Raw genomic sequence first — 15,987 nt, forward strand, 5'->3', positions numbered from 1 at the left:
CCGATTCATCGTCGTTTAGATTCTCCAGACCCCAAAATGTACACAACCCCTACTACAACTAAAAGTTATACACGTACAAGGCGTACAAGAGCTAGTGATGCTAATGGTTCTCAAACCCCAAAGTGGCAATCTTTTTAAAATACGGCTTAAACGGTATGACCACAATCCTCGTTAACCCGAGCTGTTCTCGTTAATTCGTGTAATGATTTTATTGTATGTTAATTTACTACTCTTCTATTTCAAACAGTTATGTACAATTTTAAATAGTAGCCCTTACCATTATGATCTGCGTGTTGATCTAGGTGGGTGTTGAAGTACGCCATCGATGTTGCGTATGGGGTGATATGAAAGTGTGTACACAAGCATTTACATACTTAATATGTATCATTATATTTTACGAATGATGATTTTTTGATTGTATTAACGTTAACATCGTTACATATCCCCAACCAATTATTTCATCAGGTGACCCGCAATGTGTATATAAGATTGTACGGTCTATGTTCAGATGTGAAGGAGTGTATACATACATAATATTCTGTTTGAATGTATTTGAAATTTTGATGCTAGCTGTTCTTTTGAATTTGTCCGCATGATATAGCGATTGACTATACTATCTTAACGTTTCTCCACTTCAACATTTCATCGTCTGAACATTTCGACTAGTTGCTATGTAAATATTGTAAATATAAGTTCGCGTGACGTTTGATTTTATCTGTGGTGTTTACCGAATGTGTCATACATTTTATCTCCTGGCGTAGTTGTACATAATATGTCTTACTTCATGAAACGATGTAAATAGTCAAATCCTGCCTGGTTTATGCATTATTACATTCAGTGGTGAAAGTAGTTGTTTTTATTATTATTCGTAGTTAATTCCATAAAGACCGTCATATTGTACATATATCCACCACTTCGACGTTTCGTCGATTCGTCATTTTGTCATTTCGTCATTTCGTCATTTCGTCATTTCGTCATTTCGTCATTTCGCTGTTTTAAATCTGTGCATGTAACGCATGCAAATTTCTTTTTTTTAATGTCTGTTTACCTAGAATTAATAACTTTGACGAAACGGAAATACACTGTAAAATGTCTCACGCAGATTCTGCAGATTGATGACTACATCACCTCAATGGTTTATAAGTTGTTAATTATTCTTTCATCACCATGTATGATTTAAGCCATGCTTGAACATCGAAACATAATTGAATAATGTATTGTATTTTTTATATGAGGAATAGTTCTTTACGTATCCAGTGGAAATGTATATAGTTTGTTCGTTGCACGGTGTAATGATTTTTTTCTCACAATCACAAAATGTAGAAGGAAGCAAAGAAAAACAAGTACAACAAGGAGAAATTTATTTACATATTTATAGTCTGTTGTTTTATTGGAGAAAATAAAACGGGTACCACGTACAATATTCTTACGATACAAAACGCACTCGTTACATCTTATTTTTGTTTTGTCCTGTGTGATATGTGTTATACAGCGTGACTGAGGAAAAGAGAAGCGAGAAAGAAAACGAAGAGCGAAAGAGAAAATGAGACATATACTCGTAACGAAAATAACAAAGTGTGTATTACTATGAAGAACGAAACCCAGCCCAAGTTTAATCTAATATATATATATATATATATATATATATAGGTTACCTAATTTTACAAAGTATTCAAGCGGTTGTTACGCTAGGTACGCTAACCTAAGTAATTATGGTCTATGAATTGTAAATGATAATATATTCCATTGGTAACAAACTGTCACAATCACTCAACGTTTCAACATAAAGGTACAAACTTAATTCTCTTATTTTCAAACTAGCTTTCCCAGACATGAAAGAACATATATTCATGATTTGGAGTTATATGATATATATATATATATATATATATATATATATAATAAAAGAGAGAGAGAGAGTGAGGGAGTGAGAGAGAGAGAGAGAGTGAGTGAGAGAAAAAAGGTAATAGTACAGGCTTGCACATACGATATATACAAATTACTACTAAGTTAAATACTGTTAGATATCTAGCAATCCACATCAAGAGAGAAGTTTACACTACGTTATACACGCTATTACAATATCTTCTTACAAACTATCGAAGCTACGTGCGATTTGTAATAGAGTAAAAGATGTATCATGAACACGATGGGAAACATCAGAACGTCGATTAAACCAATCATTCACTCTCTTATCATTTCTCGTATAATCCTTGCCAAACACATTTAATACACTTCGAGTTGTTTGACCCCCTACTCGTTTCGTCACGTAATAGATACAATATTGTCCGCAAACTGTGGATACAGTTCCTTGTAGCCGTTTGGAATTAGAGGACCATGCCGAGGCATTATTGTCCAAAAACTTTACAAAGTCAAGACTGTAAGTTAAGGGTTCATATCCGTAAGAGTCAAAGAATTCGCCTTTTCCGTTGCAAAAGTAGAAAGCCACCCAGTGTGTTCCTGGTTTATCGCTAGGATCGGTATTCGCGATGAAGCATTGCTTCGCCCCACTAATTGATCGCGGTAGACAATTTGACGCATATACTCCTTTGAAATAGGGCTTGACAATAGGATCGTTCTCTAAGAAACGTTGAATCTGCGATGTATCCATAGTCGATTAGAATATTTCGGCAGTCGGTTGTCCGGAAGAGGTTTTATTGGTAATCGTAGATGATGTTTCTGCTTTTATCAATCTGAATCAGTCCTTGTCCTTCCGAGTAGACGATACAGTTGACGGTGTTTGGAATGGCCACGTCGAATTGTAGCTCTAAGCGCAGATTTCCTTGCTTGATGAGATTCAAGTGACATCCGTCAGATAGGTCGGGCGTAAGGTCGAATGCAAAAAGGGTATAACCTTCGCAGTATTCTTCTCGATTGATGTTAATTCCCTTGTCTACAAACAGTCGGTTGGTTCCCATGAATAGTGAATTGTAAGCGTGAATGTAACTTTGTCCAGCTCCCGCTGCAAAGCTAGGACGTAATGGTCTCATCGGCACCGTTTCTCCGTCAATAGTGAGGGAGATGAAGTTGAGGCGTAAATGTTTAAAGTTGAAGGGGTTCTTGCCAAAAGTACCGTTAAAGGCGTCTGTGTCAACGAATCCTACGACCACCCGATTTGGTAACTGTCCGTGAAATAGATTGTCTTTATTAATCGACATGCTTCCTGCAGGAATGGAAAAGGACTTCACGTCTACTTTGTTGACGGGGTATTTCGCGGTTGTCTTCTCCAAGGCCTTGGCGTGGTTTAACATGATGGTAGGACTGGTCTTTACTCTGCGAACGTAGAGGGCAGCAGATTCTATTTTAATTTTATATCGGGCATTCTCCGTCGAAGACAGAAGACAAAATGCGTCTTTGCTACGATTTAACTTGATTTTCAAATCAACCCCCGGGAGTAACAGTCTTTCTTGAAAAAAAATGTCGGCGTAAATCGGACCAAGTAGAGAAAGTAATTTACTCTCGACGATGAATCCATGTCTTTTCGCCAGACCGGGATTAGCTTCTGCAGAGCTTGCCAGCGGGTTAACGGCATCCATTTTCCCCGCTTTGTCCTTGTAATATAGTTGTTGAGTGAGTTGAGACTCTTTGGTCTCTCCTCCATAGTGCAGCAGAGATTCGATGTACGCTCTGTAAGGGTATGTATTCGACGGCTGAGACACTAGTTTTTCATTGAGCATGATATCAACTTGTGCAAAGAGAGATGGGAGAAACAGGTTTACGGGATGTGGTATTACGGTCATTTCTTGACCACAGTCTGTATCTCCTATCGTTTTCTTTTCGCAGTTTTGCAATGACAATTGCCTTTGCAAAGCATAGGTTATCTTCGTCCCTCGGCACTGTGATTATCGACTTCTTCTTGAGGGCCGCGAGACGCGATGGAAGGCCGTCGAATTTCGACGCCCGTCCACCGGCGGGATTCACCACATGATGGAATCTTATAGTGAATCCCGGACTGATGAAAAAGTCTTGGTTGCTATTCAACACTTGCTCGATTCGTTCTAGAATCAGTTCTACGTCAAAATCTCTTACCAGGGCCCAAGGGAAAGCGATCGGAACGTTGAGTTGTTCCGAAACTAATACGAGACGCATGTAATCGCGCTCTGAAGTGTTAGACACGAGTAAGGATTTCAGTTCATCGAGCGATGAGCGAATGTAGTCAATCATATCCCGTATGTTAGAAATACCTTTTGTGTTTGCTTTGAAGTCATACCACACTTCCCTCACCCCAAATCTCTTAGACATTCTTTGATCTATGAATTCCCAAGTGGGGGATGAGGGAAGTGAAGCTGAAATGTCCGAAAACATGTCTTCTTCATTCTCTTCCACTGGAATGTGATTTTCTTTCGATTTTTTCTTTTTTGGGTTTCCCTCTTCATTTTTCTCGGAAGATCTCTTGACCCGTTTTTTACCCCTCTTTTGCACGTTCCCCCCTCTCTGATTCCCAATGCTTCCTGAACGTTTCCTATTTGAATTCTTTTTCGTTTCGGGAGAAGAAAACATTTCCTCATCGCTCGAAGAAAAGTAATTCACCGGCGGTGGCGGTGCATCGCGAGGATTTCTTTTGTAATTTGTGCCAGGGCCTTGGTGATGAGACGGGCCCGGAATATCTTGGTTGGCAGGGACATTCGGGGAACTCCCGCTCCTACTATTATCTAAACCCACATCTCTCGAATGATTAGTATTGCGTTCACTTACCGAGGATGACTTTTCTCGGCCCTTTGGAGTGGCTGGAGAATGGAGATGGCCTTGTAGTTCGGCAACGGCCTTGTCGACGGTTGTCTGTACTTGCGAGCTAGTTAACGAATTATACGCTGAACTCAACAAACTCTTTAACTGTGAAATGAAATTAGAGGTTCTCTGAGAATGAGACTGTGACTCTTGAGAAGACATGGTTCTCAGCTATAAGAGCAACGGCATGACCACAATCCCTCGAGTTGGCTCTCGAAACTGCTTAGTTGATGGTGATTTCCCTATTTATAGGCAAAACTTCAAAGGAATGAAGGATTACGTTTCATAATGGATAGTCCCTTCACATAATAAGGCTAGACGAAGTTGATGATGTTTGAAAGAAACAGTCTCGACGCATCAAAGGTCAAGTCCAGACACGTTGTGTTGTATGTAACGCTCACTGCCGGACAGTAGAAGGCGGTGTCCAAACTCTTTGAAAGCATTTGCACCTCCTTCGACGCATTCCCATTATGGATCTCTCTTAGTTGACGTTGAATCAGACGGTCTAATTGACGGCTATCGGGACAATTTCAGCGCTGTTGGTAGCGTGCACGGTAGATAGCAGCGTTCAGGATCTTTGATATCATTTGCAGCTTTTTGAAATCGTCGACCGGTAGCGTTATGCCTTTTTTGGTTGGAAAATGCTTGCCTCCCAATGTGAAAAATTCTCGGATATCAACGTAGACATTTTCCTTGAAGACTTTGACCGTTACGTATCTGATTTTCTTCGGCGTTGTGTTAATGGGGAATTTGCATACGTCGTAGCCATCACAATTTGTACCCATTTTGCTCGTGTTCCAGACACCTGCCTCGTCGGTTCCAGACGCTGTCTTGTCTTTGTCAATTTGTCCATTTCCAGACGCGTTGATTGTATTGCCATCTCCCCTAAAATCACGATCGCGACGTTGTTCTTGTTCCATTATCCCGACTGGTTCGGAGTTGGCCATAGTGTCTATTTGAAGCTCACCTCTGCTGGCTTCGTTATCCATGCCTGGCAGTGCTGCCGTTGAACGAGTATCGTAGGCATTGCCGTAGTATGAGAACATGTTGACAGCTTTTCACGTAGCAATTCCTTCAGGGTATTCGAATGCTCCGTTCTTTTCGGAGCTGAGTTTTTATATCCCCATTCCGAAACTATTCTTAGTAACTGTACGTCGCTTTCCAAAGTTATGCGATGATGTCATACTTTTTAATATTTCTGTTGTCATTATGTATTTCTCCATTTTGTATACATTACCCTGTGATTGTGCAAGGATCGGTCAGAGAGCATGTCCGAACTCGTTACGGGCTCGAGTCCCATTTTTATGTATTTCTTTATTTTATAAGTTCTTTTGTCTTTGATTGCGCAAGCGGCGGTCAGAGGGCACGTCCGAACTCGTCACGGGCTCGAGTCCCATTTTTATGTATTTCTTTATTTTTAAAGTTCTTTTGTTATCGATCGGGCGAGCGTTGGTCAGAGGACAGGTCCGAACTTGTCGGAGTGACGTCATCAAACAAACAAATGTCATGCATACGATTGCAATCGTCATTATGACCATTTCGACCATTGCCTTCGAAAATATCTCTCGATGTGAGAACAAAAGAATATGATGAAACAATGACGCTGATTCTTAAAACAATAGCATATTTTTCATAATTCATTCTCCATATTTCATATCGATCCATAAATATTCATATTTCATAATCATCATTCATCGTTCATATCTATAATTCATATCTCATGAATATTCATCTTTCATTTTTCATATTTCATACATTCTTTTGTTCTTTCCTATTTCTATTGTTATGCAAATATCCATAATTCATATCTATTATCATAATTCATCGATTTATCATAATTCATATCATAATCCATCTTTTTATCACAAATCATATCATAATCCATATTTTTATCATAAATCATATCATAATCCATATTTTTATCATAAATCATATCATAATCCATATTTCATAATTCATAATTCTTTTGTCTTTTCATATTTCTTTTGTTCTAGAACAATAGAAATATGAATCATATTTTTATGACGCTATACGTACACCTATACTACTGGTGTCATCAGTTTGATATATCGCTGACTAACTTATATCTATATCACACAAATATGTATTTTATATTTTGATATTTTTATTATAAACTCATCGGTTCGGGAAGAAATACTCTATCTTCGAAATTCCTCTCATACCTGTAGCACGTATTGTTGTGTCTGCCATCTTGGCAGTCGAGGTCGTTCTCGACGTAGACATGGAAGGAGTAATCGACGCAGTCGGTGACCAGGGTGTAGGTGCAGGCCCCGTGGAAGTTGTATGTCTTCCCGTCGAACGTGCGGTAGTGCTGCTGCGACCAGGTGTGGCAGTATCCACTTTCGTCGATAGCTGTCCGTAGGGGAAATGAGCACAATGGTCCAGGAATAAGCATTATTTTCGATCTGTGACCAAAGTTCACAAAAATGATCTAGGACGGGATGTACAGAATCTCACTCACATAGTATTCTATACAATTAAAAAAAAAAGATTAATGTTCAAAATAACGGCAAATTTGGCACAACACATTGTTGTTGTTGTTGTTTTGTTTAGCTAGATTCAAAGGCGTTTTGGTTTAAGAATTGTCATCTGTATTATTATTCACTGTGCAATATACCCTTATTCGGTATTCTTCCAATGTATTAACTGAATCTTTATTCAATAAGGCTAAGACCATTATGAACACAAATGAGGTCTGAACGAAAGATTTCAATGAAGACGTTCTTATAAGCATGATAAGATAAAATGCTAAGTGAGCATATAAGACTCATATAATCTTGGACTTAAAGCACTAAAACATGAGAATAATTATGCTATACGAAACGCCGGGCAGACAAGCACAAACAGAAATATGCAAGGACTGACTAAAAAACAAACCAAATAATGGGAGTAAGGTACGAGGTACAAAAGCTTTTAAGTATGACAAAGGTCTTCTAATCCTGCTTTGCATGTAATTTGAATCAAAAATCAACTGAGCTGAAAGAAATGCTTTCACAAAATGCGTTCAAATAATCATAGTTATATACTTTATATATATATATATATATATATATATATAATACGTATGTATATATATATATATATATATATATATATAATACGTATATATATATATATATACGTCGTGAAAGACGTTTTAACGAATTCTCGCGCATAGGGCTTTGCTGTTTGAAGCAATGTCTTCTTAGACTCCGAGCAGAAACCTTTTGCTGTTATAGGCCTATATATGTATATATATATATATATATATATATATATATGTATATATATATATACATATGTGTGTGTGTGTTATTTATAATATAGATGCATGATTACAATATAATTCATATATCATATATTAGATAGGCCTAATTATAATAAGATATTATATGATACACACACACATACATATAGATTTATATGGATAGATAGATAGATAGATAGATAGATAGATAGATGGATAGAAATACAGGTATATATATCATATTCATTTCTGACCAATGATATAGCTCACAGGTCATGACTGACTTACGCGGAACTTGAGTGGCAGGAGCTACGGTGGTCGTCGGATTCGCCGTCGGTCGCCGTGGGATCGGCATGGCAGCACGAACAGCGCGACGATGTCCGGCTGGATGACAAAATCACAGAAAACCGAGAGCGGGATTATTCGAAAAGAGATCAGGATGAACGCAAGCGGGTAGTCGCAAACCCAACGTGCTAATTGATAAAACATTGATTGAGACGGGGAGGTGAGTCTCACCTCCCAGATTGAGATGACTGCTCTCCATTGTAATGGTAATTATTATCATAATACGAATGAAAAATATCAATGATACTTATGTATGATAAGGTCATAAATATCTACAAAATGCCCATTATGTTTAACCAATTAATCATTCGTGAAAATATTAAATGCTGATTACAATAAATGTAATGATTATTGTAATGATGATGCTAATAGTGATAATAGTGATAATAATGATAATAATTGAATAAATAAATAGTAGTAATAGTAATGATTATCATCAAAATGAAAATGATAATGAAAACGATGACAATAAAATCAATAATAATAACCAAGATAAACAGTGATCAATTAGCTGGTTGGAGAACTTATATTAAATTCATATTCTTTTGCGTTGTGTAAATAAGATTACCATACTGCAGGGACGAAGGGGCACTATAAACCTCTATCACACATGCATGCCGTAAACGAGAAGACTTTGATCTTATGTCCTACGGGCATAATACATACCTTTTTTTATTCTCGTAAGAACTGTAATATACGCTGAATAATTTTTGATCATGCACTTTCAAACAGTACAGACTTGCCAATTAATATTGTGGATCAGTGTGTATAACGCATAATGTTAAAAAGGTTCCTCTTTTTTGTCTTTTCCTCTTTCAATTAAGATATAAAGCAGCAAGTTTATGAGATATAATGATTGTATAAACATACTTCCTGCTTACATGTTATTTGTGTTAATTCCTACTAATCCAGTTGGCCCAATCAAACACTCCGTTATCGAATCGGCCTGTATTTTATACGCTATAATTGCATACCGTTTTCTTATCTCAACTTCACAACCTCATAATGCACAAGGCAATTGCGTTTCCGTGTGCGCAAATTGTCACAACGTCATTGATGACGTGAAGAATGGTCGGTCTCTGGTTGCGTAGTACCGGACAACCATCGGTAAACCGTCGGCCGAGACAGTGTTGTCGCTACAAATGATACGACAAACACTGCTGCCGTTTGTTTTGCACGTTAATAGCTAGATAAGACGGCCCGAAACGCGACTCCGTTATCTGAAACCAAGGATCACGGGCGCAAGGCCTGTAATATGTGCGTGGGCCAAAAGAGACTGGATTAAATAATCATACCTCAAGAATATCTCCATCAGCAAGGTTTCGTAGAACGAATGGCAAAGAATGTTAATGGGTTCATTCAATTGTCGGCTACTGTTGTCAAACATGAAGCGAATGTCTTTCACGGAGAGTGCAAGAATTAAAATCTTTTAACGTTTTAATGTTCTTTTTTATCATTACAAATCATTAACAAGTGACTACAAATACAATCTCAAAAGGATAATAGTTAGAATACTCAGTTCTAAAAATGTACATCAAATCACAACTGTGCAATTGTGTGATTCAGTGTATCTTGTAATCTTAAAGCTATGGAATGATAACACCGTGCTCTTTCACGTCAAAAATGAAATACTTTATGCAAAATGATGTTGATCTACTTACCTTGATTTATAATCGGAACTCTATCGCCAGTGTTGGTGTAGAAGGAATAGTGTGGCCTGCAAATTAGGCAAGAAAGAAACACACGAAACCGAATCAATGATGGAAAAGAAAACGGGAACAGACTTTGATATTCAATACCCGGATTTAGCAATCGGCTAATGATCGTCCTTGTTTGCCTTTTACTTTTGTGTACAACGTTTCCGTGACAGTGGCTGAAAGCTTTTCGATGAAATACGAAGTTTGTCTCTCAGGGAAAGGGAAACTAATGGATGGCTAAAAGAGAATGTTCAACTTATAGTTATCAGAAATATAAATACTAAAATAGGCCTATCAGGTACAGTTTACTCATGTGGTAACGATCGAAGTCCTCGGGACCTGCAGTTTTCTTTCGTTACATCGAAATTACGTTATAACAAGACAAATAAACAGTAAAAGATATAGAGATAAAAGATTCTGAATACTGATACTAAATTTTACTTCGTTGTAACCGAAGTGTCATTATAACCGTGTTCGTTATTAAGGGTGTGCACTCGATATGATTGTTTTAGGTCAATAAATTCCTCTGAGCTGTTGGTACGTTTGCAAGTAATAAGAGTTTTTGTATGTTTGTTTGTTTGTTTGTTTTTTGGCGGGGAGAGGAGGGTATAATTATCTTCTCGAAATTTTCAAACTTTCCTTCAGATTAGAATGAATTGTGTTCTTGGTAGTGGACTGTTGTCAGAAAAAACAACATGTGCCTTGTCCAGTTGCATATCAATGTAATGTAACCATGGTAACAGTGGTGGATCCAGGAGGGGCTGCCCCAGGCGCGCGCCCCTCTTTCCTTTTGTTTTGTTTTCTTTATTTTTTGATTAAAAAAAAGGGGCGCACCGGTTGTGAGCCCCCCCCCCCTTTAATTTTTCCTCTTCTTTTTAAAAGAAAAGTTTGCATGAAATTGCACGATGAGCAATATAAATATTTTTTAAAAAAACCCTCCCTACCTGCCGATTGTAGTAGCACCGGATAATTGCAAAAATTTGCACTTAAGTTTTTTGCTTGTCAGCTGTTTAAACCCTGGTTAAACTTTAAAAAGTGGCACCAGAAATAAAAACTGCTTTGCCCCCCTATGGAATTCCTGGATCCGCCCCTGTGTAATGCAATGGGTAGTTTAACAATTAATGTCTCGTAAAGAGGTCGAGTCACAACATTCTATAGAGTGTGGTTTTATTTAACCCATTCCTTACGCTGACCTGGTGGCCTGTGTATTATGTCAATGGGGAGTTCAGAATTCAGTAGGGAACGGTTTAATAAAACAACTGTAACGGTATCAAAGACACTAAAACACACGTTTGATGTTGATAGGAGTGAAAACCTACACAGACTTTGATTACGATGCGTTGTGCAAAAAAAAAAGAGGAAAACATCTATCAAGACGTTTAAATTTCTTCCCCATGTTAAAAAAAAAACGCGTCTAGTGAAAGAAAAAAATGAAGCATGATTTTTTTTTCACAAAAGAAATACAGGCTCAAAAGAATTATTATCTGCCATGTCCACTGATGTCCGCTGGCCAACACAATAAACCATGTGTTCATAAAACAACGAGTGGCTACCAAGCAACGAACAACAAACAAACAAGTCAATGTGTCATCAGCATAAAGTTTGGCAAAATGCTGCACAAATACAAAAAAAAAGGAAAAAATATTTGGTCATGGTTTTCCACCATGTTTAAGCCAGTGTAGGAGAGAGGGGGCTAGGTTCTTAATTCTCAGCTTATATATTTACTTGTTGAGCATGCAGTGATACAATTCATTCGTTTTAAACAGGACAGCTCTTATAGATTTTTAGACACTTCAACAGAGTACGTGTGGGTTGGAAATGTGTACATAGACTGTAGTAATATTTGTGATTTTTCAATCATTTGTGACACTTCAGCGACGACTTGCAGGCAAATACCCTTGACATTAAAACACTCACGGAAAAGAATGCGTGGAATGGCTACATGAGAGTGTGCGTTGGGCTAGGGTGAAACATGGTTACTAACGACAGTCGACAATACCTCCGCGTAGCCACGGACCACATCAGTTTCTTTTCTTCTTCTTTTTTCATTGTTTCTCTTAGTTTCCTTCCTAATTTCATCTCATGTAAGTTGACATTGATTCCTTTGATTTTGTTTTATATATGTTTGTAGTTTCATTAATTCTGAGGGTCCCATATCGTACAAGCTTTGCTCTTTAGTGTAACCCTCCATTTCCATTCCCATACTTATTTAATTTGCACTATGCATATTATGTATATGTTTAAAAAAATACAATTGTTTTTTTCACTTTGTTACTCATGATCACATGTATTTTGTTAACTTACGTTTTTTGCAATTATTAAAAAAACAACAACGTTCTGCGTATATGTTGTATATAAATTTCTCTGTTTATTTGATGGAAATGAAGATAAAATTTGAGCTTTGAACTTTAAACCCCAAGACTTTGGCCATCAGTTGGGTCACGGGAGAGAATGTAGACGAATTGAAACCTTCAGAACATTAAATTTCATTTATTTCATGTGGCATTATGTGGCCAGTTATCACCTTTTGAGAACAAAAATTTACCAATTGCGCTGAACCTCAATGGATGTTATTAGTTAAATAATTTGAAGGGTGCATATTTATTGATGGCCCAACTACTTAATACACTCTGACTTTTAATTTGTTGCCTCTCTCGAGGGAGAGAATAGAATTGCGTGGGTTGTCACTCAAAGGCAAGTGGAGTTTTTCATAATCATGTCCTACTAGACAAACAGACAATCAGAGATAAAGAGAGAGAGAGAGAGAGAGAGAGAGAGAGAGTGTGTGTGTGTGTGTGTGTGTGTGCGTGTGTGTGTGAAAGGGGTGAGGACAGAGTAAGAGAGAAAATATCTACTGAGTATACTCTAGAGGTGGAGATAATATATTATACAGTAGGACCTCGATTATCCGGCCACGTCGGGACCGGCGGGCGTCCGGATAATTGATTTGGCTCGATAAAAGAGATATGCTCAAATACAGGCTTATTTAGCATATCATGCTAGGGTATATATACACATTTTATCCCTTCGTATGTTGTTTGTTTGATTAATATTGACCGACAATGAGATCAATCTTGTACAGATCTTGGTCAAATCCGAGGAAAAAGTTTTGGTTGTCGAGATATACTTTTGGCCACAAGATATTTGTGATATTGCGTGTTATGCTATTCATCTTGGAAGCGGTTCATACCTATCCACATCTTCACAACTAAAAGAGACATAAACCAATTTCACAGATTCGCTCTTCCTATTGCCTGATTTTATCAATTCACTCATGTTATATGCTCATCAGGTTATACTACCCTAGTAAATGACAAGTAGGAAACAAATGTAAGTCTGTCTCATAAAGCAAACTCAGACACTTAGTCTTTAAAGGACAGGTCCACCTTCATATACATAAGGATTGAGAGAATGCAGCAATATCAGTAGAACACTCAGTGAAAGATTGAGGAAAATCGGACAATCCGTTCAAAAGTTATGAATTCTTTAAGTATCTGCGCAGTCACTGCTGGATGAAAAGACTACTACAGTGTATGATGACTGTCACATGCGTACAACGATATAAGGAAAATAAAAAGAGAATTTCACAAAACTTTACATTTTGAATGAAGGGCACATTTTTACGACTCGTTACTGACGTATTTTAAGGGTAATATTATTCCCCCGCCTCCTGAAAGAGCGAAGTGGAGTGTCCCTTTTTTTATGGGAGAAAACTAGAAATATGTTGATTTTCTATTCTTTCTTTATATTGATGTACACATGTGACATCACAAGCTATAGTAGTTTTTTCATTGGTTACAGATCGTTATTCCGAAGGTTCGTAATTCCGAAGGTTCTAATAGTCCGAAGGTTCATCATTCCGAAGGTTCATTTTTCCGAAGATTCTTTATTCCGAAGGTTCGTTAATCCGAAAATGAAATAAGGTTTCTTTTTCCGATGGTTCATTAATCCGAAAATGAAATAAGGTTCGTTATTCCGAAGGTTCGTTAATCCGAAATGAAACAAAGTTCGTTATTCCGAAGGTTCGTTAAGCATTCCATATCACTTCGGATCAACGAACCTTCGGAATAACGAACCCTATTTCATTTTCAGATTAACCAGCCTTCGGAATAATGTACCTTCGGAAATACGCCACAAATGTTCGGATTAACAAACCCTTTTTCATTTTCGGATTAACGACCTCTAGGTATAGAGAATTTGTGTGTTTCGGATTAACGAACCTTCGGAATAACGAACCTTCGGAATAACGAACAGCACACCTTTTCATTCAGCCTTGACTGAGCAGAAACTTCAAAAGTTCATAACTTTTGAACGGATTGTCGATTTTCCTCAAACTCTCACTGATGTGATCTATTAATATTGCTGCATTTACTCAACTCACATGTCTACGAAGGTGAACTTGTCCTTTAATCATCTACAATATCAAACTATCTACACATACATAGACATCAAAACGTTACTGACCCATCCAGTGGCGTATCTAGGGAAAACGGCGCACGGGGCAAGCGCGAAAATTACGCCCCTATATCAATTTCTGAAAAGTGTTCAACCTCAACCCCATCCCTGTAGGGTCTTTAAAAAAAAACTCCACATGATATGCTTTTTCAAGCACTTAAAAGGAGTTTTTTGAGGGTGATTTAAATATAATAAATCTTGATAAATTTTGGCAAGCAAGCGCAGCGAGCGAGCCGAAAATTTTTGTATGTCAGCGTACAAAAAAATGGAATTCTTGTCATTTTTTTGGTTATCAAGTCTTACAATTCTAATCAAGATATAGTGACGGCCTTATAGATAACGATTTATACCAACAAAGTGAGGACTTGAAAAAATACCCTTAATTAGTACGAGCAAGTGAGCTGAAATTTGTATATTTCCGCGTCATCATTACGGTTTGTTCTTATCTTGTTTGATTTGTTTCCCCCCCCCTCCCCAACCCCGTACGTTCGAAACCGTCGGCGTCTTCTTTTGATCCATTCGGCGATCGCTTCAGAACGAAAGAAATTGCAGCCGCTGCTCTGTGTAACATTTTGCCTGCTAAATATAAAATGACATGTGTGAACACAATAGACATTGTCATTTTGTCCGCGTCATCATCACGTTTTGTTCTTACCTTCTTTTTCTTTTACATAAATTTTTGGCGAGCGAGCGCAGCGAGCGAGCCGAAAATTTTTGTATTTCAGCCTACAAAACATGGAATTCTTGTCAATTTTTGGTTATTCAATCTTACAATTCTAATCAAGATATAGTGAAGGCCTTATAGATAACGGTTTATACCAGAGGACTTAAAAGATACTCTAAGTTAGTACGCGCGAGTGAGCCGAAATTTGTATATTTCTGCGTCGTCATCACGTTTTGTTCTTAACTTTTTTTGATAAATTATGGCGAGCGAGCGCAGCGAGCGAGCCGAAAAAAATTTGTATTTCACCTTAAAAAACATGGAATTCTTGTCATTTCTTCAAATCAAGATATAGTGACGGCCTTATAGATAACGATTTATACCAACAAACTGCGGACTTGAAAAAAGTACTCTAAATTAGTTCGACGGAGTGAGCCGAAATTTGTATATTTCCGCGTCATCATTACATTTTGTTCTTATCTTGTTTGATTTGGGGTTTTTTTGCGCCCCCCCCCCCCCCCCCCCCGCTTCAGAATGAAAGAAATTGTAGTCGCTGCTCCGTTTAATATTTTTCCTGCTAAATATAAAATGACATGTGTGAACACAATATACATTGTCATTTTGTCCGTGTCATCATCACGTTTTGTTCTGATCATTTTTTAAATATATATATATTTATATATAGATTTTGGCGAGCGAGCTCAGCGAGCGAGCCGAAAATTTTTGTATATCAGCTTACAAAACTTGGAATTCTTGTGTGAACACAATAAACATTGTCATTTTGTCCACTCCCCCCCCCCCCCCCCCCCCCGTCCGGGCGAGGTTTCTTCTTCTTCTTCTTCTTCTTCTTCTTC

At 37.7% G+C, this 15,987-nt stretch overlaps 1 protein-coding gene across 5 annotated transcripts in view; it reads right to left on the reverse strand.

Annotated features, from left to right (window-relative positions):
- Window positions 1-15,987, reverse strand: part of LOC139729101 (uncharacterized) — a 110,979-nt gene that overhangs the window by 91,488 nt on the left and 3,504 nt on the right. For all 5 annotated transcript variants that reach the window (XM_071640025.1, XM_071640026.1, XM_071640027.1 and 2 more), the window contains exons 2-4: window positions 9,982-10,037; window positions 8,264-8,359; window positions 6,912-7,101 (exon numbers count right to left, since the gene is read on the reverse strand). In XM_071640025.1, coding sequence (XP_071496126.1) covers window positions 6,912-7,101; window positions 8,264-8,359; window positions 9,982-10,037 — 342 coding nt within the window. The remainder of the gene's footprint in view (window positions 1-6,911; window positions 7,102-8,263; window positions 8,360-9,981; window positions 10,038-15,987) is intronic.

The sequence above is a fragment of the Diadema antillarum genome, unplaced genomic scaffold, assembly GCF_040938485.1.
Source record: "Diadema antillarum isolate AM-2024a unplaced genomic scaffold, OU_Dant_1.0 seq00000217_RagTag, whole genome shotgun sequence".
NCBI classification, from domain to species: Eukaryota; Metazoa; Echinodermata; class Echinoidea; order Diadematoida; family Diadematidae; genus Diadema; species Diadema antillarum.